Source organism: Macrotis lagotis, chromosome X (assembly GCF_037893015.1).
Source record: "Macrotis lagotis isolate mMagLag1 chromosome X, bilby.v1.9.chrom.fasta, whole genome shotgun sequence".
NCBI classification, from domain to species: Eukaryota; Metazoa; Chordata; class Mammalia; order Peramelemorphia; family Peramelidae; genus Macrotis; species Macrotis lagotis.
This window is the reverse complement of record NC_133666.1, coordinates 72,029,228-72,051,665: the sequence shown is the minus strand read 5'-3', so window position 1 is coordinate 72,051,665 and position 22,438 is coordinate 72,029,228. Positions and strand designations below refer to the sequence as shown.

Here is a 22,438-nt window from a genome sequence, read left to right as displayed (position 1 = left end):
GAACAGAAGTATTGCTATCATATTGTGCAGATGAAGAAACTGAGGCACAAGGAATTGAAACTATTGATGTGAGGTAACTTTCCCACTGTCCCATGGCTAGTAGCATGAGGGTCAGGAGCCTTTCAGACCCTAAGTCCTGTGTCATTTGTGTACTACAGTTCTGCTGGACTGGCCCCTTAATCCTTCCCTGACTATTTGTGTGGCCCTGGAGGAAAGTGGGGTAGTGGCTAGAGAGGGCATCAGGAGGGGAGTCCATGCTGGCAGACTTCTCTTGGAAGCATATGAAAGGGAAATCAAAGCAGAAAAATGCATCTCTCACCACCTCAGAAGAAAGCTGCATGAAATCCCTTCAAGAGCTCAGAAAGAAATCCCCAAACCTATTTTCAATTCAAATGGAGGCTGGGGCTTTTTGGATGGGTCTTGTGGGGGTTCTGGAGAATTGGAGAATGACAGGACTAGAATGAGCACCATCAGAAATCATCTAGTTCAACCATCCTTTATTTTACACATGAGGAAACTGAGGTACCTGGAGGAGACCACAGGAACAGGTTTAAAATGCAGGCCTCCTGACTCCCAATGTTGCTCCACTTCTTAGCCCCTTCTAGCCCCACTGCTCTCAAGTCAGATAGTGCATTGTGTCTAGCTGGAGTGATTCCAGAGAGGGCATAGCCATAGCTAACAACTGGCACAGAAGGGGCCCCATTGGGAAGGGGTGGGGAGGAAGCCACCCTGTGGCCAGATGGATGCTGGTGCAAGAATCTTGCTGGACATGACAGTGGAGGAGCTCCAAGGGCCTGGATCCCAGCTCTGGGGATCCTAGCTCTGGGCCTCCATGTCTGGGCCTCAGGTCTCATGTATAAGAGCAGGAGGCTGCCTTTCATGAGGTCTAGGATCTCTGTGATGCATTTAGGAAGAATGGTCACTAAGTAGTCATCAAAGTACTGGTGGAGAAATCTTGTAGGATTTGGGGAAAATGGAATCCTCATCCTGGAGACCTCAGGGATGAGGGGGAATAAGAAAAGGGTGAAAGTTGAAAAGCCAATATATATCAATCTAGAAAATCTCTCCTTGTTGCCTGGCTTTGTGCAAGGGAAAAGAAAAGAGAAAGGGGAACCTAAGGCTACGACTTAGGGGAGGAGGCGGGAAGGGCTGCTAGGGAGAAAACCGTAGACTTCCCTCCCTACCTCCAGCACCCTAAGAGACTAGGAGCAGCAGGCTGGTTCAGGGGTGGAGACAGTGCTCCAGCTCCATGGTGTAGGAATTCACAATGGGCTTGGGAAGCTTTCCAGCGAAGCAGGAGAGCCAGGTGCAGATCAGCATGGCTACTGCAGCTCCTCCCCCAGCACAGTAGTATGCCCAACCAAGCTGGCAGGTACCTGGGGAAAGAAGGAGAAGAAATGGGCAGGAGGGAAATAAAGTCATCAACTAGTCTCCTCTTGCTGGCCTGTTCTGGCCTGGTCTACCTGAGTCTGATTCCTAAGAAGTGTCCAAAAATGAACTCCCATTCCCTGCTCAAAAAATCACCACTGCCAAGCCACTCTTGTGTCCTCTCTGTTGGCCCTTCTTCTCCCTTCCCATGGCTCAGGCTCTCTCTAGGTACTTTCCTTCTGGACCCAAATGACCTCCCACTTGACCCCCCTCCTTCCAAGCTCAACCATCTCCCATCTATCTTCTCCCACAGTTCCCCAAATCATCTTCCTAAGATACAGGTTGGAATCAATCCCTCTCTTTCTCAAACTCCTTCAATGGTTTCCTTTTGCCTCTTGGGACAAAATACCCAACTCTTCACCAAAGTAGGCTCTTCTCCCAGGTGGGCACCAATCTATCTTTCCAGCTTTATTTCCCCTTGTTCTCCTTCATTTACTCTCCAATCCTTTCTCATGTCCTCCAAGAGACCCTCCTAATCCTCTGCCTTTCCCCCAAGTTCAGGTTTCACAGAACAAGAGAGAGAAAGCTGAAGACTTAAAGTATATCTAAGTCAACCTTCCCCACCTCCACCCCCATTTTATAGATGAAAAAACTGAGACCAGGAGTCAATGACAGAGCTAGAATTTGAACCCATGTTCTCTGACTCACAGTGGTCTAGGGTAGAGAGCACTGAGGCTAAATTTAGAAGACCTGGATTCTTGGCTACATATTCCTGTATGGCCTTGGGCAGAACACTTTAATCTGTGTGGGACTCGGTTTCTTCATCCATAAAAATGAAGGGATTGGTCTAGATGACCTCTTAGAGTCCCCAAATCTCTGGTCCAATAATCTAGTCCCTTCCTCATAGCCACTACCCCCTACCCTAGGATTTCGCCCTTCTGAGATTTTCCTAGTACCCTTTTTGTACTTTCCTAGTTTCCTAGTATCTTAGTGCCTTGGTTTGTCCTTTGCATCCCCTCAATCACAATATACCCCCAAAATAGACATACTTATTTGCCTTTCATATTCTTCCCATCCCAACCCCCTCACAAGACTGTAAACTCCTTAAGAGATGGATAATGTCATGACTACCTTGGAATCTCTGGCTCTCCAGTATGTATTAGGTGCTTACTATGTGTCTGCTTCCCTCTCCTTAGTCTTATTAACCCCAGCTCTGAGTAAAGTGCTTCACTCTGGGAGCCACTAAGATATAACAGAAATGGCAGGTTTGAGTAAAAGGATCTCAGTTCAATTCTGCCTCTTCCATATTTGTTTTCGCTACCTCTCTCTGTGCATGCATGCATCCATATTGATCTGGGTTGCGTTGCCCCCGAGCCAACCCTTCCAACCCCCAGGGAGCAGAAGTCTGGGGTCATCTTTGCATGAAGAGGGTCCAAGCAGCTCAGAGGCCTGCTCCATTCTGGCCCAGAGGCCTTGGGAAGCCCCAGCAGCTGATCTCCCTGCTGCTCTTTAGGTCAGGTCTCTGGTAGAGCAGGCAGGATGTTTCTATGAAGGAAGTGCACCTTGGGACCAGGGAATGACTAGTTTTTTTCTAAATGAACAGAATAAATGCATAAAGAGCCATTACCCCCAAAGCCCTTAGTAAAAAGCAAGCTGCTAACAGCGGAAGATAGTGTCTGGAGCAGTAAGTTGCTCCCAAACTCCACTATTGCTCACTGGAATAAGGCCCAGATATCCCTGGGGCCTGAGGTGTCTCCTCTCTTCTGTCCCAAGGGTATGCCAGACTTCTCCCCCAAAGGGACCAGGAATAATCTTTAAGGCCCAGGTGGTGGGTTGGAAGGTGATGAGACAAAACTTGGGTGGGGGAGGGATAGCTACTCTCTCATCTGCTCAGGGTCCACTCCATCCCCTATTTGAGGGACCAAGAGGCAAACACCAAAGGGAAATGTACTGGAGAGGTGGGATGGATTCAGCACAGCCAGAGGAAGGGTATTCAGAATCTTCAGATCAGGGGAGACCAACCCTAAAGGCCCTTTAAATCTATGTGTTAATTTTACATCATGGAAAACAGAGGTGTTGAGAGGAGAAGGGAACTTCAAAATCATCTAGTTCTAGCCCTCATTTCCAAGAAAGGGAGACTGAGGTCTAGAGAGGCAACTCTTCCCTCTCAGGGTCCATTCTCTTGCCAAGTCTTACTCTTTTTACATTCCCAACATCTTTACCTAGTTCAGTCCTTTGGGAACTCTGGCCCAGCCTCTTGGGACAACCTCACTCATTATCAACTGGCTTTAATCTGACCTGACCAACCCGACAAATGGATATTCTAATAACCCTGGGTTCAAATCCCATATTCCTGGGTCTCATTTTCCTCTTCTATTCTAAATGGCCTGACAGCTCTCCTCCAATTCTCAGGATGATGATGATGATAATGATGATGATAATGATGATGACAACAACTAAGCAAACAGCAGCTGGCGTGTTTGGAGCACTCTAAGGTCTAGAAAGTATTTTAGAAATAGACTATCTCATGTCATCCTTAAAGCAACCCTGGAGGTAGGGAATATCATCTCCATTGAATAAAAGGATGACCTGAGGCCAAGAGAGAGGACGTGTTTGCCCAGAGTCCTCTAGTCCTAGCTAGTCAGTAGGATTCAATTTTAGGTCTTTTTGACTCTAACTCCAAAGCTATTTTAAATACTTATCTGCCTCTAAGGATCCTTAGAAGAGCTGGGAATACAGATCTGACCTATTGAAACATTGACAGTGGCTCCCTATTGCCTCTCAAATAAAATACCAAATATTCCATTTGTTAAAGTCCTCCACATGATCTGGTTTCCAACTGCCTTTCCAAACTGATTTCATTTTGCTCCTCCTCATGTACTCTACATGGGAGCCAAACAAGCCATTCCCCATTGATAGAATCCCAGGTTCACTAAATCATATGACTGAAGAGTTGAAAGGGACCTCACCTCAGTGGTCATCTATCTTAGCCAACCCATTCAGTGGAGTTCATCCTAGAAAATAATTGGCTAGATTCATCTTGAGGACCTTCGGGGGGGGGGGGTAGTACAACCACCTCGCCAAGGTTGCCCACACCACTTTGGGATGGTTCTAGTAGTGCAGAAATTCTTCTGGATGTCAAGCCTCAGTGGGCCCTAGGTCATTTCCCCCCATGACTCTTCATGGTTCTACCATCTGGGGACAAACACATCATCTGCTCCGTCCTTCACATGGCTGCCTTTTACATACCTGAATCTGACTCTCCCATCCTTTCTGAATCTCCTCTTCTCTACCCCAAACCTGCCTAATTTCTCCAACTGACCCTCAAGAATCACATGAACTTCAGGCCCTTTGCCATGCTAGTTACTCTACCTTTTCAATGGCCTTCTTACATCATGGCACCCCAAATGGAGGCTAGAGGACAGGAGGGCTGTCAGCTTCCTACTCTAGGAATCACAGCCCCAAGAAAGTACTAGTTCTTTTGGCTGCCATGTCACACTGCTCATTTTACATTGGGCTTGCAGTCCACTGAAACCCCACCCCCATTCTTTTCAGAACAACTGCCATCCCTGCCCAACTTATGCTCGAGAAGTCATACACAAAAGAAAAGACTTTCTGTTTATCCCTATTGAATTCCATCTTATTCAATTTAGCCCAGCCCTCAAACCTGAAGAGATCTTTGGAATTCTGACTGTCATACAATGAGTTAACTCCCACCTTTGTGTCATCTGCAGATTGTATGAGCAGACCATCAATGCCTTCATCCAAATCATTAATAAAAATGGGAAGCAGCACAGGACCAAGCACAGGTCCCTGGAACAATCCACAGATGAACTCCCGCCATCTTGACATGGGATCAATAACAACCACCCTTTGACTTTGACTATTCAACCAGTTTTGAATCCATATGACCTTTCCTCTTTCACCTTTGCACATTTATATGGGGAGTCCCCATGGAATGGATCACATAATGTTTGTCCTTGGTTCTCGAAGAAGACCGTGGCATCAGGGAGCTGCAGCAGTTGTTCTTGTTCCCAGAATTCCCTAGCTTCTTTGCAATCAGCAGGTTAGGTATTACTTCTTCTAATAGGCCTTTCCTAATAACCTTTGGGTATGAGTACAAGCTTCATTTTAAGATTACTTTAGATTTATCTATCAAGTCAATCAATAGATCTTTGCCAACTGCTTAAATAGCCAGGTACTTGCTAGATGCAAGAGATACAAAAGCAAAGAATGAAACAGTTCTTGCCCTTGAGGAGGTTATATTCTATGGGGGAGACATCAAGTCTCAGTATATTTGGAACAGATACAAATAACTAGGGAAAGAGGGATAAAAGAAAAGGAGAGTGCTAGCAGCACCATGATGGAGTCAAGAAAGATAACCCATAGACGGCAGTACGTAAAGGAAGGGAGAGATTCTATGACAGAAGGAAAGAGGGAGGAACTCCAGACTTATGGAACAGCCAATGCAAAAGGTATACTGGTGGTAGGTTAAATGTTATGTGTAAGAGATGGAGAAAAGGTCAATTTGGCTGAATCACAGAGTATGGGAAGGGGAAACGTCCACAAGGTGTTTCCAAGCTAAGTGGCAATTTAGATATGATCCCAGAGGCAATGGGGAGCCACATTGCAAGAGGTCGAGGAGGAAGTCAGAGGAAATGAAGGGAGGGCATAGTTATTTTCTAGGAGTGTGGCTGAGAAATGAAGGAGAGATAAAGGATGATGGCTTGAGAAAGTGATAGGGTCGAATGCAGGCTTTGGAGGAACCATTTACAGGGAGAAATTGAAGCTTTCAAAGGGGAGATTGGTTAGGGCTGTGATCTGTTAGAGAAGATAGGAGGGACTGGGAGCAAGAGTACCTGTAGAAGTAGGGCTGGCTTTAGCAAAGAGAAGGGTCATGGATTTCTTGGAAACTGGGAAGAAGGAAAAGGGAACTGGGGATGGGATCAGCCACTGAGGTGAAGAAAAAGGGAGGAGAGGGAGCTCCCATCCAACGCCATTTGCTTAACAGAGATACCTAGATTTATGTTGTATTCCCTAGTCAAATGCCCCTTGAGGGCAAGGATTGTTTCACCTTGTCCACAAGTCCCTAGCACCCAGTGCCTGACCCAAGAAAGGTCTTTAACGAACATTCACCCAGGCAGTGAGTTGCAGAGCCACAATGAAGCCAGACCCTCTGACTGTCAATCATAGAATCATCGATTTAGACCTCCACCCATCTCCAAGTCTGCTTCTGAAACAGCTTCATTTCACACCAAATCTAAGGAAACTGAGTCAGCCTCTTAACCAATTGAATTTGTAACTTTGGAATAAAAACAAAGCATCTGCTGTCCACATCAGCCCCATTGATGAGGGATCTTGGCACAGCCAATTCCACACAGGACCACAGTGACTCACAGACAGGGGCTTAGAGGTCACACAGCCGGTGCTGGTGAGTCCAGAGCAGAGAGGGAAGAGATCGGCCTCGGCCTCTGCCCGGCTGGCTGGTCAGCCCACAAACTCTCCTCTGCTCCCTTCTCTCCATCCTTCACTACCATGAGCTGGGGGGGGGGGGCACAGTGGCCATGGATGCTGGCTCCTCAGAGGCTGGTATGGGCATCAGGGGTCAGGGATGTGGCAACCAATGAGGTCTCACTGTTCTGCCCAAGAACAAGGTGCCCGGCTGCTGCCTTGCCACTACCTGAGGTTCAAGGGAGGCTGAGCCCTGGCCAGAGAGATTTCAAGATATCAGCTCTTTCTGCTTAGGGGAGGCCACAAGAGAGCCTGCTTCCTGCTTCTTGTTAACCCCATTTTACAGAAAAGGGAACTGAGGCCCAGAAATGTTAAATGATTGCCCAAAGTAACTCAGGTAGGGGAGGAATGGAGGACTAGAAACAAGGTATCCTGCTTCCTACATCATACTTTTCCTTTAAGAAGCTCTCATTCTCTCTTTGTCTCTCCTCTCTCTCTGTCTGTCTGTCTATCTGTCTCTCTCTCTCTCTCTCTCTCTCTCTCTCTCTCACACACACACAGTCTGTCTCTTTCTGTCTCTGTCTGTCACTCTGTCTCTTTCTCTGTCTGTCTCTCTGTCTTTCACTGTCTCTCTATCTCTGTCTGTCTCTTCTCTGTCTGTCTGTCTGTCTCTTTTTCTCTCTCTCTATCTCTCTGTCTCTGTCTCTCTTCTCTTTCCTCCTTTAGAGGAGAGATAATGTGGTACAGTGGCAGGCAGAGGGCAGCCTTTTGCCCCTTCCTAATTGGGTGGACTTGGCAAAGTCCCGTTTTGCTCTCTGAGTCTCACTTTCCCCATCTATAAAATGAGGGGGTTGAATCAGGTGACTTCAAAGATACTATCCATCTCTAAATCGATGATTCTATGATTGACAGTCAGAGGGTCTGGCTTCATTGTGGCTCTGCAACTCACTGCCTGGGTGAATGTTCGTTAAAGACCTTTCTTGGGTCAGGCACTGGGTGCTAGGGACTTGTGGACAAGGTGAAACAATCCTTGCCCTCAAGGGGCATTTGACTAGGGAATACAACATAAATCTAGGTATCTCTGTTAAGCAAATGGCGTTGGATGGGAGCTCCCTCTCCTCCCTTTTTCTTCACCTCAGTGGCTGATCCCATCCCCAGTTCCCTTTTCCTTCTTCCCAGTTTCCAAGAAATCCATGACCCTTCTCTTTGCTAAAGCCAGCCCTACTTCTACAGGTACTCTTGCTCCCAGTCCCTCCTATCTTCTCTAACAGATCACAGCCCTAACCAATCTCCCCTTTGAAAGCTTCAATTTCTCCCTGTAAATGGTTCCTCCAAAGCCTGCATTCGACCCTATCACTTTCTCAAGCCATCATCCTTTATCTCTCCTTCATTTCTCAGCCACACTCCTAGAAAATAACTATGCCCTCCCTTCATTTCCTCTGACTTCCTCCTCGACCTCTTGCAATGTGGCTCCCCATTGCCTCTGGGATCATATCTAAATTGCCACTTAGCTTGGAAACACCTTGTGGACGTTTCCCCTTCCCATACGGAAAGAGAGACAGAGAGGAGGGAGAGGGAGGAAGCTAGTGATAGATAGAGACAGACACAGAGTCAGAGATAGAGAAAGAGAGTCAGAGAAAGAAAGAGTAAGAGAGTGAGCCATAAACCTGTGAGAGAGATTACTCTCTGAGAGGGTAGGTGGGGAAGCCAGGATGTACAAATAGAAGCCCTGAATGATGACATTTGGGACTGAGGTGAGCAGCAGCTTGGGATGGAAGGAGTAAAGAGGGTTGCAGGGCAGGACTAGCGTGGGCTGGGAGGGTGGGGGTGGGGGGCCTTATCAGAACGTTATGTATTTGGAACAGAGGTCATTTTCGTTTCTCACTAATCTCACAGGGGCCTGGACACCCCAAACTATCACCAGGTTGGGAGTGGTTGCAAGAAGAGGAGCTGGGCCATGGCTGGGGGGGGGGGGGTGGTGTGGTACTGGCTGTAGGCCATGCTCTTTCCCCAGTGACTTAGGGAGCTGAAAGTAACAAGGAAAGCTAATCTACCAAGACAAGAGAACACGAGTTAATGACTGGTGTTACAGAGAGAGATGGCTCACTGGTCTGGAGATAATACAGGCAGACTTGGAAGAGATGGAAGAGATGGGGCCATGGGCTTGGCCAACTGGTACTAACTCATTTCGTTTATCTAGAAGTTCAAAGGTGGGCTCTTTTAGCGGTCATCTATAGCTACTGTGAGGAGGTGGGTCACATGGGCAGCCATAGAAATAGGGAGGAACCCCAAGAGTCCCCTGGGGTGGTGACAGTCGAAAGAGGTTCCCAAATGCCAGCTTCTCTTTTGTGGTATTATTTTTAGCCCCATTTACTAGATGAAGAAACGGAGACTCCCAAAGTAAAATTGACTTGTTCAGATTCACATAATTGCTCCTGGGCTTAGGGGCACCAAGGAGTCTTGGGGAGAAGTGAACAGGGCAATGAGCTGTCTTTCCATAAAGCCTACAAAGGACCAAGAATAAAAGGACAAAGGAAGAGAGGGAAAGGGAAGTGGAAAGGAGGGGAGGGGGCCCAGAAGAGGAAGAAAAGAAGTTTCTTTGGAGAACAGCAGGCAGAATGCTTGTGGGGGCAGGCCATGGGGGGAGGGAGGAAGGATTAAGCCCCTTCCATGGTTCTTTTCCAATGTGGGTGTAACTTCCTCCAACAGCCACCTGGCCCAGGAGTGGTGGGTGCCCCCTCCCCTTCCCCTGTCCACCCCCATGTGCCATGCCCTTCCCCCTCTTGGGGGCTGTTGAGAAACTGGCAGACCCATCTTTTAGGAGAGCTCTTGCCAGAAGGGAGGCCTGCTAGGGCCAGGAATGGGCACCATCCAGGAAAGCCTCACTGTCTTCCCTAGCTAGGCATCTCCAAAGGAAAATGCTAAGGAGATTCAGGGTCAAAGGGCCCCAGGACTCAACTGGAACAAGAGCCTAGAACCTGCTGCTGAATTGGGAGGTAGAGGACCTGCTACTTCCTCCCTACATGACTGTGGCCAGGTCACTTCTTTGACTTTGGCTTCCTCCTCTGCTAAATGAGACAGTTGGACAGGAGTCTTAAAGACCCCTCCTAGGTCTACAGCTAGTATGCTTTGTGTCTGGAGACATTCCAAATATGGCTTCTACAGCAGTCAGTGTTGTCTCTAAGGGCCTTTTTCTTGCACTCTGAGTTTGGGGTATGCTGCAGTAGCTTGGGGCTTGGGGTAGCCAGGTGGCGCCACAGAGTGACAGGCAGACTCCTCTTCCTGAGTTCAAATCCAGCCTCAGAAACTTACTAGCTATATGACCCTGGACTAGTCACTTAGCCCTGTTTGTCTCAGTTTCCTTATCGGTAAAATGAGCTGGAGAAGGAAATGGCAAAGCACTTCAGGATCTTTGCCCAGAAAACCCCAAAGGGGGTCATGAAGGGTCGGACATGATTGAAATGGCTCAACAGCAACAAGAAGCAGGGGCTTGGGGCGTTAGCACACACTCAGCTGGCAAAATGAAGGGGTATAGAAAACTGCCAGCCTCCTTGTGTAGCCCCCAAAGTGCTGGCCAGCCTTCTGGGTCCTTCTCTGTAACAGCCTACTAAGGGTAAGGTCAGATGCCAATGCTAAGCAAAATAGCCCTCAAAAGCTAATGTGGCCCCAGATTTGGAGGCAGGAAAGACCTAGGTTTGGGGCTCAGCTCAGCTAGCTATGTGACTCTGAACAGGTCAATTTCCCTTTGGGAGTCTCAGTTTCTTCATCTATTAAATGGGGCCAATAACAAACATTTGAGCTCCCCACGTCACAAAAGGCACATAGTTCTTTGAAGGTGAAAGCAACTTTTGTCATCGGCTCATGCCTAAGTGCTAGGTCAGCGGAGAGGGTCCACACCTCTCTAGGGTGACTTTGATCATGGCTAGGAGAACACAAGTGTAATCTTGTGGATGTTTGTGGTAACAAATGAGGAAGAGGAGGGAACTGCTTCTCAATTTCCTCTGGAAGAAGCTCAATAACCCCAGACTTGGAGAAGGACCAAGAGTCAAGCATCTCAGAAAGTTTCCTCAATGGCTTCACTGGCCTTGCCTTTGCTCCTTCATTTAAACAGTATAACTCCCCCCAGAAAGCAAGCATCTATTCCTATTCTTCCTCTGATCTAAATACAACCCCTCTTTTTCTTTTTTTTAACATATGGAGAAACTAAGGCTCTGAGAAAGGAAGCAACTCACCAGACATCACACAGCTGCTAATGAGGCCCAACCCCTGGTCTGGAGGTCAAAGCTCTGGACTTGCCATCCATTTTCCAAGGCATCCTGGACTCTTTTGCAGGATACCCAAGGCAAGAGAGGTAAGCACCCCACTAGGGAAGAAAGGTAGGAGACGAGACCCCCCCCAGGGGCAGAGTGGAAGTGGGGGAGAGGAGGCCTCGATTTGAGGAAGAGAAAGGAAGGTGATGTGATAGACAGAATGGCGTTTGAGGGCTAAGGGAAGGATGGCTGCAGTCAAATTGGTTGTCTTTGTTGCCACCATGTGGCTGCTGTCTGAGAGACAAACTGTCTCTGAACCACTCTCTTCACAGTCTCCATGACTACTCCCCCAGACCTGGCAGAGTCCACCAGGCCTGAATACAATCCACAAGGTCTGAACCCTACTGAGCGAGGGACCTGACCAGGAGCATAAGGGAGGAGCAGGAGCCAGTGTTCCTGACTCTACCTCTTTCCAGGATGCAGGCCATGAGCACATCACAAGAGGGAGGGGTCAAAGAAGGACCTTGGGAAGTCCATGTCTCAACAAAGGACCACAGAAGGCTTCAGGGCAGCCAGTGATGAGAAGATGGGGTCTACCTCGCAGGGAGCACACAGCCTAGAAGCTAGAGGCTGTAGCTGTCCTGGCCATTGCCATGGGGAGCTATAATGGCTGCCACCCTCCCTCCCTCTGGGCAGGTCAGAATCTGAGTCCTAGAGCTGAATCTAAGGGACCCTGGAGAGCACCAGGACAGCACCCTCACTTTGAAAGAAGCAAAAGGCCCCAGGGGGCAGAAGTCGGAGCAATGAACTAAGTGGCAGAAGCACAGATTGGGACTTTGGCGAACCTGTGGATACTCTCTCAAATACCCAGCCTCCCAGTTCCTCAGCATCCTCACCTAGTCCTCTACTCTACTAACACTGTTCTTTATCCTCTGGACTCCTCAGGGTATCCCCCCTCCCCTGGTTATATTCTCTTCCCTTTCCCAATTCCGGTCTGCTCTCTCCTCTAGAATCCCTTGCCCCTTTGTCTTATTGCCAACCTTCACCCCATCATCCCCATCATGAGTGGAATAGGAGGAAAATCAAAACTGCTGACTGGGCCCATTACAATTTTGCCACCTAATCTCAACTGGGCCCTCCCTACCAAGCCTCTCTCCAAATCATTTCCATCTCCCGGTCTCCCAAAGAGCTCTTGCAAGTCTCCTTTTGTTCCTTGAGATTTCATGACACCCCCTCCCCTCAAGCCTCCCAACTGAGAACCTCATCAGGAAGCCATTCTCCCCCTGTATCCTCATTTCACAGTACCCAGGTATCTTCGCGCACCATCTCCTCCTTCAGTCCTGTCTCTGAAGTGGCACCTCCTCCCCACATCAAATCCTCTCCATGTCTCCCCAAGCCTGTCCCCTGCCTCCCTTCCTCTCCAGGACGAATATTGCCGCTTTTCTTGTCTGGACTCTGATCTTCCATTTCTTCCTCCACACCCGCCTTCTAAAGGAAGCCTTTCTCAACCCCTCTTGGCTCTCATGCCTTCCTCTTTTAATTATTTCCTTCTCTCTCTTGACCTTATCAACTCCCTGATGAGTCAATGATCAATTCTAGGCTGATGAATCCTGGATTTCTATACAGCAGCCCTAATCTTTCTCCTGAGTTTCAGTCTTCTATCACCCACTGTCTTGTGGTCACCTCCAATAGGATGTCTTCGAGCATCTCAAATTCTATGGAACTGCTTTCCCCCAAATCCTCCCATCTTTCTATTGTCCTTCTTAGTGTCAAGGGGAACCCTGGGCTCCCAATTTCAATAGCATTCTTGATTCTCCACTCTCAACCTCCCCCCAGCCAATCTGCTTCAAAGGCCTGTTGATTTTCTCTTGATCACATCTCTTGTCTGCACTCCCTTCTTTCCCTCTGACACTGCCTTCTGGCCTCCATCCCTGCTGCTTAAGCTTCCTGCCACAAGTCTCTCCCACATTAGTCTACCTCAAGGCAGCTTCTCCATGGTTCCCCCTACTCAGTTCACTCCAGTGGCTTTTATCAAATAAAAGTTATCTGTTTCGCATTTAAAATTCTATGAGTGGGGTGGCTAGGTGGCAGTGGGTAGAGCACCGGCCCTGGAGTCAGGAGGACCTGAGTACAAATCCAGTCTCAGACACTTAAAAATTGCCTAGCTGTGTGACCTTAGGCAAGTCACTTGACCCTATTACCTTGCAAAAAAAGATAAAAAATAAAGTTCTATGAGCCTTTCCTTCCTCCTTCCTACCTTTTTGATCTTATACATTCCCCCACTTCATGGACTCACTCCCAATTCCCTGCCTGTGTCCCTCCTGATCCCTGCTTTTCCTTTTCCTTGATTTCCTTCAAGACTCAACTCAAACCCTACCTTGCAGGGGAGGGTTTTCCTTCCTGACTCTGAGATCCCCTTCAAGGATCTAGGTATCACTATGTTGGCTCTCCAGCTAGACTGGGAGCTCCTTGAGGGCCAAGATTGTGTCTGTGCTTTTTGGTATCTGCCCAGGCACCAAGGAAATCTTCAGTCAATGCTTATTGATTGACTAAAGTTTGATTTTGAGAGAAATTTCCTCTCAAAGAGAGTTATCCCAAAGGGGAACAGGCAACATCCAGAAGAATCTGAATGGCCTCTGGTCTGTGATGTAGCCTCAGAGATTCCTTCCAAGAATGAGAGTCTCCCCTCCCCTGCCATTTCACCTTCCTCCCCCCCCCCCAGCCTTCCTGCTCCCCTCTTGGCTTCCTCTTACCTAAGTGAAACTGACTGGAGGAGTTGCCACAGGTCTGCATCACCTCAGGGCTGTTCCAACCTAGGGGGTACAAGGCGCAACCTGCACCAATCAGTAGACCTAGGATAAAAACAGAAAAAGTTGAATAAGTTGAAAAAATCCAGCCCCAGCCCACCTCCTCAAGGATATCTTTCCTAATGATTCCTACCATGCTGTTAATTCCTTTTTGGGGGGAAAAAAACCAGTCTACTGAGGAAGCTCTATAATCATTTCTACATGGAAAAGTCTCACTCTCCATTCAGACTGCTCCCTCCAGGTATCGATCTCAAAGCATCTTACAACCTAAAATGGCAGGGGTGGGCATCTAGGTGACACTGCAGTGGATAGAGCACCGGTTCTGAAGTCAGGAAGACTTGAGTTCAAATCTAGTCTCAGACTTGATACTAGCTGTATGACCCTGGGCAAATCACTTAACCCCCCCCCAGTTGCCTCACAAAAACAATACTAATAATAAAAACAATAAACCATACTGGTATATAGGCAGTTGGCAACTGATGATTGCAGAAGAAGAGGAAACTGGTGGAACCTGATGCATATGGCATCAGGAAGTAATCCTTGATGGGAATGTAATGAAGGAACAAGGGAAATAATGGAATGGGACAGCCTTAAAAATAGATGAGATTCAGGATCACTTCATTGCACTATTGCCTTAAGGACTGGGGGTAACTCAGAGAGTAACATTCCTACTTCTCTCCAGCGAGAACAAAATCCCAACAACTCTGTGAAGTAGGCAGCACAAGCATCATATACCCATTTGGCAGATGAGAACACAGGCTCAGAGTGGAAGTCACTTGCACTGGAGCAAACTTGGATCCCCTGAGTCCTGAGGCTAAAAGCATTTCTGACTCTACCTGAGATTCCATCTGACCAACTGCTCCCCTCTTCCTTATGGGATGAGGGGATGGTGGCCACTGATCTGGAAGGGAAATGTGCCCCAGGTTAGGGCAGCTCCCTAAGATGCTGCTCAATCCCATGAGCCCCTGCTACAGCAGTAGGAGGGATCTGTCTGAGTGTGTGTGTGTGTGTGTGTGTGGCGGGGGGCGTGTGTGTGTGTGTGTGTGTGTGTGGTTGATGTGTGTGTGTGTCTGTTGGGGGGGTAATGGGGTCACCTTGTCTGGTCTGACTCTGGGTAGGAACAGCTCCTGACTCCTTCCTGCATTTGGCTCCCACAGTTCATCTCCGCGGTCAAAGGCTTGGCAGAGAGTGGAGACTGGGTCCTTAATGGATGTTCTCTCTAGCTCTCTCTCGGTGGTTTGGGGGCCCATAGACATGAATCTACCCTGGACGTAATTGGTTCCTTGGCTGATGTATTTTGGTTAATGCTCACACTGCCGAGAAAGTGCAGGCCCCGGGACAAAATCAATCTTCCTCAGCTGACCTGGGGGCTGGGGAAGCCCACCTCCTGTCTCTCTAGTATCTTCCTTCCTTGGCACCCAATTGGCTGCCTTCCTGCCCAGGAGAAAGTTGGACTGAGCAGCCTGTGTCTAGCACCCACTTTCCAGACTTTCTTAAGTGACACCCTAGCGTACCACTGTTCTAGGGCCAGGGCAGGACCACCCCCACATCTCAGTAAACCTTGCCACTCCTGGAAAGGGGGTTTTACAAATGGGAAAGCTGAGACACAGAGTAGTAAGGGCAAGTAACTCATCCAAGGAAGCACTCACTATCTGGGAGCAGACCCCCAAGTCTTGGTTCTAGGAAACATGGAAGACCAGAAAGAGTCTTGGTTTGAGGCTAGTTCCCCTATGACCTCTACTCTCTTCCTTGTCCACTCTGTTCTTCAAGTTGCTACCAAAATAACTTTATGTTCTGGCCATGTCACTCCCTCACTTAGCTAGGATAAAGTAGTAGTTCCTAATGCTATTTCAAGGTCTTCTGAAAAGACCAAGGCCTTACTTACCCTCTTGTGTAAATTTGTGTTGGTTCTCCCAGATATGACTGCTTCCTCCCTTCTCAGATTCCCTGGGATTTAACTTCTGGCTGAGCTTTTTAAGGCAAGTCAGACCACCTGTTTCAGCCTTGGTTTCCTCATAATGGCATTACCTCTTTTCTGAAGGGGTGGGAAGAAAGTCCTCCTGGAAATTCACCATATACCCTCCTCTCCCACCCTCCCCCACTTGAGAATGGAGATGGGAGATGGAGGGTCCAGGATGAAAATCTCTAATCAGTTCATTTGGCCCATGAGGATGAAGATGGTGATGATGGTGAGTGCATAATACCACTGGAAAGCTAGCTTTGGGGCCACTGTTGGGTATGCAAAGGAGGGGAAAGAATCTTCCATATTTCCATGTGATTTGCATGGGGCTGCCTGGACTTGTCTGTCAGTCTCCAACAATTCCAGTGAGATGAGAGGAAGTTCCTCTGAAAACTGTGACTTCATGTCCCTCTCCTCCTTCCTGGCCATGACCAGGACCCCTGGATAAGGCAGGAGATGACAGTGCTCTCAAGTTCATAAACTAGGCCAAGGCCCTCATTTTACGGAGGGGGAAACTGAGACCCAGGCATTGGGAAAGGCCCTCCAAAACATGTGCAGGCTCAGTAGTGGCCCCAGAACAGGGGGAACCTTCCAAGGAAGTAGAACAAAGGCAATGCCAATGATACCAATAATCATATCAATAACACCAACAATAATGAGGATAACAGTAACAGACATTTGTGTAAGTAAGTTTGCAGAACCCGTGAGCTTCCGGCTCTCACTCGGAGTCTCCTAACAAGCCTATCGGGTAGCCACAAGATCACTCTCTTCCTCAGTTGACCAATGAGAAAAGGGAGGCTCAGAGTCTGACCCGGAGACTGGAGGTTGGACTGCAGCCCACAGCAACTTCTGCCCAAGTGTAACACTAATCTTTCTAGCAGGTTTTCTCTCTAGAGAGGCCCAGGATGACTGGAACAGACAGGAAGGCCTCTTCCCCTCCCCCTCATTTCTCCCCTGCTAGGTTGACATGATGTCTACAATTCTACCATTAGAGAGTCATTCATTAAGCTGGCAGCTAAGAGTCATACTGTGGGGTATGGGGATTTAAGGAAGACAGACTTTAACTTGCAGCTAAGAGTCATACCCTGTGCTACAGGAATTTCTTGGAGATAAATGAGAAGGATCTGGGGGTCTGATAAGACCATAATTCCATAAGGCAAGAGGGAGATAGATAGGGAAACCTTCCCTCCCCGACCTTCTAGATCATTTTATCTTGGGCTGTATTAAAAGGAATAAGGAGGTGATTGATGGTGGGCAGTTCTGGGCACCACTCTTTAGGAAGGACATTCTGAGGGGTGAGGGGCAAATGGGATGGAGAAAGGTCCTGAGTCCCTGCTCTCTGATTGGGGGATGGGCATGTGAGTTGTGGGAGTAGATGGAAAAAGGGCTGTGGCAGAGAGGCTGGATAGATGGCAGATGAGGTCTTTGGTTGGAACAGAGATTGTTGTTGAGGGATGGAGGCCTACAGGGAAGACTGGGTACCTTCAGGAAGGCAGCAGATAGGGGAGAAGAGCAGTACGAGGGGCAGCAGCCCACCCACTCTTTAGCCCCGAGTCTTACCTCCCACAAACTGGGCTGCTCCCATACATCGGCCCATGATCCTGGAGATGAGCTCATCCATGCAGCATCCCAGGATGGCCCCCAGGGCCACCAGGAGCAGTAGGGCACAGCCTGTACCGGTCACCACAGTACACAGCTGCCAGGCCAGACTGGGGATAGCGCTGAAGTTGGCGTAGCGGCCACACTCTTCCACCATCACCAAGGTTTGCCCTTCACCTCGGACAGGGTAGTTACAGCGCCGGAACATGCTGAAGGACACTGGCTTCCCGAGCTGGGAGCCAAAGAGCCAATAGGGCAGGAAATAACTGGTGGTGCTAGCCACGGCGGTGAGCAGGGAGAGCACAGCCCAGAGGATGCCAATCAGGGTCAGGCTGCCCTTCATGCTTTCTGAAGGCCGGGCAGTACCACCAAAGATTAGAGAGGACTGGAAACAGTCACACAAAGACCCCACCTGCCTGCTGAGGCCTGATGAGGAGGCTGATCCTGAGAGCAACCCAGGATCCAGCTGGCCCCCTCCTCTGGCCCCTCTCCTCTGGAGTAGAATTCTGTCTGGTCTGAGGCCCAAGGCCTTTTGTGGTTTCCTCTTCTGTGGCTCCTGTGGCAGGGCAGTTTCTCACTGGCACTGGAATGGGAGAGGTGCAGAACTGTGTTAGTAGTTGCCCCCATCCACCAACTCAAATCCAGAGCTGGGGGCAGGGGCTGGCCGACTTTTTCATTTGTCCAGTCAAGCCTTCTTCCACTACTCCCACAACTCACATGTCCTCCCCGGGCCTTTAACCAATTAGAGAGCAGGGACTCAGGACCTTTCTCCATCCCATTCGCCCCTCACCCCTCAGAGTGTCCTTCCTAAAGTGACGTGCCCAGAACTGCCCACCATTGATCACCTCCTTATTCCTTTTAATACAGCCCAAGATAAAATGACCTAGAAGGTCAGGGGAGGGAAGGCTTCCCTATCTCCCCATTGTCTTATGGAGCTTGCAGGACACTCAGACCACCAGATCCTTCTCAGAAGAACTACTATCCTCCATCTTTTACACAAGGCCATTAGTATCCCCTCCTCCTTGCAAGGACCTAGCATTACTTTGCATTTTCTGACTTGAGTTCAATAAAGTTGCTGTAACATCTAATAGAATGAAAGCTGGATGCTAATCGGCAGGGTCTTTTTTTTAAATTTTGGTTTCTCCCTGACCTTATGCAGAGTGTATACAGAGTAGGTCCTTAATAATAATACTAATGATTGATCTGCTTGTTCACCAGAGCTTTGACCTCTGGGAGCCAGTTGATGGGCTCCTTGGGCATTCTTTCTCTAAGAGGAACAAACTTTCAGTGGTCTCTACCTTTAATCAAGGACACTTGGCTAGTGGTCTAACCCCACTTCTGAGGTGCTCACATTCTAGTCTTGCCTCTGAGATTGACCTTGTGACTGTGGGCAAGTCACAAACTCTTAACTACAGATCTGCCTTGGTAGAGGGACTTTTCCCACAAAAAGATCCCCACTCTAATAAGAGTGGAGAGTGGAGCAGGGAGACAGTTCTGAAGAAGATTGGCGCTGTGCTAAGAAGGGGATTCTCTTGTCCAACAGTTGCTTTCAAAAAGGGCTAGAATCTTGCTCTGTTGGAATGGGCCTTCAAGCAGGGCGGCACCCATAAGGGAAGAGCCAGCCTTTATTGAATTGTCTGTGACTCAGAAGAAACTGGGAATAGGTCATTCTTCTCCTTGCCTTTTCCTAAGAATTGACTGAAGTGTACATTTTCTTTTTCAGATAAGTAAACTGAGGCTTATTCTGCCAATTACACTGTTGGGAGTAGAGGTCTCTTGTCTTTCAGTTATCTCCTGCTCTGGATGTAGACAGTCATGCCTGTACTCCCTGCAAAGCTGTCTGGGAAGAATTTCCAAGACACTACTCTTTCTTATTTCTCTCAACAGGACTTCCTAGTTCTGCCCTTTAACTCTTCTGCCCACAAGACATCCAGGATGGTATCAAATGCCCTTTGTAAGAGAATAGCGTTCATGGAGATCTCTCCACTTTGGACTCTTCCCAGTCAATCAATCTCCTCCTGTCTCCTCTCCCATTTCATACACATCATGTTGTGGAGACTTGGTCACCATTTGCATGCTACTTGAGGGAAGAACCCCACTAATTATGTGACCTTGGAGCAGTCGTTTCATTTCTATGGGCCTCAGTTTCCTCTTCTGTAAATAAGGAGGTTGAGTCAGATGATCTCTAAGGTCCCTTCCAGCTCTTGAACTAAGATCCTATAATCAATGTAGTCAAGGCATGACTCCTTGGTCCTTTCCCAGCCCTTTCACTTCATCCACAACTCTATTTTCATAATGTAACTGCACTCTCCCCTTCCCTCTTCTACCCCTCTTGCTCCTCCCTGCCTCTGGAGTCCAAAGTCATGGCATCTCCTGCAGGATTCTCTGCCCCTAGTCAGATTCCCAACTCTCAGCCTGGTGGCCCCTACCACAGCTGGCTCTCTCCCTTTTGTCCGCCCCCCACCCTCATTTTCAGTTGCAATGAAAGGCTACCACCAATGAACAGTGTCTTTGAGGGGAGTGTGACAGGCCCAGTGGCCACCCACTCAAGACTGGTGGAGCAAATGAAGGTACCCAAGGAATCAGGGAATGTGAAAACTGGAAGTGACCCTAGCCAGGGATCTGTAGAGTAGCAGAGCTAGGTGGGTACTCCCTTATTTAATAGAAGGGGAAACTAAGACCAGGAGAGGGAATATGATTTACTTGCCCAAGGTCCCACAGCTGGTACATGGCAGAACTACAAAGTAGAATTAGGGGTTGCTAGGTGGTCCTGGATAGAAAATTGTACCTGGAGTTGAGAAGACATGAGTTCAGATTTAATCTCAGATAGTAACCAGCTGTATGACCCTGGGCAAGTCACTGTAAAAATGGAGATACTAATACTACCTATCTCCCATTATTCTTGTGGGGATCAAGGAAATCTTAATTGTAAAAGGGCTTAACCCAAGGTCTAGGAAGACACTATAGTGATGTTAACTATGATTAGAAACTGCATCTCCTAATGCCTAGTCAGTTCTAGGTTCTCTCTATTTCACCATTCTAGCCTCCCTTAAAGGAGACCTTTGATTCACTCTGGACAAACAAAAGTTTGCAAATTTGAATGTGGTGCTTATCTGAGCAGGTCACTTTTACTGACGCTCAGTGCAAACTATTAGATCTACAGATTCAGGGGGGACAGGAAGATACTTATGTTCACATGTCTTTAAAAGAGTTATTTTCTCATGCTTGGTAGGCTCCCTTCCACCTCCCCTCCTGTGATGCCTCATTGAACTCCCACAGTGTGGGGATGGCCTTGAGCTTGAGAAGGCTGTGTCCACAGAAGAAGCCTACCCTAATGTTACAGTCAAGGTCTGGGAGGTTTCGTCCCCCATTTTGTAACTTCCTATCTCTTCCATGGGTACATACAATGAAACCTGGGAACTTAGAAGTTATGTTTGAAACCATTTCTTATTATGTTATTTTGCTGTCTCTTATACTTTGTTTCTTCCTCAAGGATAGGATTTCTCTCTCATCACATTCAACTTGGATCAATGTGGAACCTTGCAACATACCATGGCGGTGGGGGGAGGGAAGCAAGATTAGGGGAAAAATTATAAAGCTCAAAATGAATAAAATCTTTCTTAAAAATATGTGAAATAAAATAAAAATTATGTTTGCTTTGGAAGAGACAACCCAAGAGAAAGAAACTAGAAATAAGGCCAAGAGGCTGCTGCTTTGGTTTGTTAAATTGAGAAGAATCCATCTTTGTTATGGAACTAGAGCCATTCCAATCTCACCTCTAATGCTCCCTTAGTGACCCTTGACAAGTCACTTCACATCTCTTAGACTCAGTTTTCCATCTATAAAATAGGGATAATAACACCAATCTCATAGAATTGTGGTGAGCCTCAAATGACAAAATATATTGAAAACACTTTCTCCCTAGGTATCAACTGTTTTTCTATATTAGTACATGTTGCCACCATTTTTACCAGTTGAGGCTCAGAGAAGGAAAGAGAGCAGTCCAGGCCCTCAAAGGAATGAAAACCGGAGCTAGAACTTGGCCTCTCCCCCTTACTCTACCAAAATGACTTGCTTCTTAGTCTACTTCCATTTCATCTCCACCAATGACAACCTGATTCAAAGGTCACTTCCCTACAGATCCAGAGGGTCAACCTCTCCCCCTGCACCTCAGTTTCCAAGAATGTCCTTCTCCTCCAAACTGCTTCCATCTTTTTCCCTCTTCCTAAAAGTTTATATGGCTCAGTTTAATTCTCTTGCCCTGTTCTAAGGGCTGGAGGGGGGGGGGATGAGTTGGGAAGGGGTAGAGGGGTGGCAAAGGCAAAAGCCAAACAACCTCTTCCTTGCCCCTTCCCCTGCCCTCTCTGGTGGAAGGAAGATTGGGAGCAGACACTGGGTTAGCCTTAACATTTTCTCACCTCTGGAGCTGTCCAAAACTGAGGACTTCCCTCTCCCTGGGAAGCCTGCCAGGCTACCTGTGTAGCCGGCTCTCTTACATACCTCTAGTTACCAGGTGTCCTGAGAGACTTCTTGGGGACATTCAGGCAAAACCAAAGCAGATGGCCACTAAAGAGGTCCCTTCCTCCCTTCAGTTTCTCAGTACCAGATCAGGAGTCGAAGGAGCTGGCTTTCCCTGAGGACTCGGCCACTGACGCTGGGTGACTCAGTTTCCTTATCTGCCAAATGGGGAGTTTGAACTAGAAAGTGTCTAAGGTCCCTTCCAGCTTTGAGTCTCTCATCCTGGAATCTCCCTGCTCCGCTCCCCCTCTCTCCACGCCCGCATCTTTCTTCCCTCCTCTCTAGCTTTCCTCTTTTCCTTCAGGGCAAAGAGTTGAACCTGGGACTCTTTTTTTCCAATGGAGTCTCAGGAGAAAGAGAATGGGGGGGGGGGGGCGGGAGGGGGAGAAGGAGGCTGAGGCTGGGTAGGGCAAGGCAGGGGCAGGGGCGCCCGGGCGCCCGACGAGCCGCTGGATGGGAGCCACTAAGTAGACGGGGTACCGTCT

At 48.2% G+C, this 22,438-nt stretch overlaps 1 protein-coding gene across 1 annotated transcript; it reads right to left on the bottom strand.

The window, feature by feature from the left end:
- Nucleotides 1-480: 480 nt before the first annotated feature.
- LHFPL1 (LHFPL tetraspan subfamily member 1) lies at nucleotides 481-17,867 on the bottom strand. Its single transcript, XM_074202577.1, has 3 exons — nucleotides 17,397-17,867; nucleotides 13,823-13,921; nucleotides 481-1,376 (listed from the first exon to the last, which is right to left on the bottom strand). The coding sequence occupies exons 1-3, from the start codon at nucleotides 17,776-17,778 to the stop codon at nucleotides 1,222-1,224; spliced, it is 636 nt and encodes a 211-aa protein (XP_074058678.1). The 5' UTR covers nucleotides 17,779-17,867; the 3' UTR covers nucleotides 481-1,221.
- Nucleotides 17,868-22,438: the final 4,571 nt, after the last annotated feature.

Bases quoted from the DNA above. Each gene is read 5' to 3' on its own strand.
- LHFPL1 (XM_074202577.1), bottom strand. From the start codon at position 17,778: ATGAAGGGCAGCCTGACCCTGATTGGCATCCTCTGGGCTGTGCTCTCC. The intron at 13,922-17,396 runs GTAAGACTCGGG...TTTTTATCCTAG, and splicing joins AGCAGCCCAGTTTGTGGGAG to GTCTACTGATTGGTGCAGGT. The intron at 1,377-13,822 runs GTAAGAGGAAGC...TTCTTTCCCCAG, and splicing joins CTCCAGTCAGTTTCACTTAG to GTACCTGCCAGCTTGGTTGG.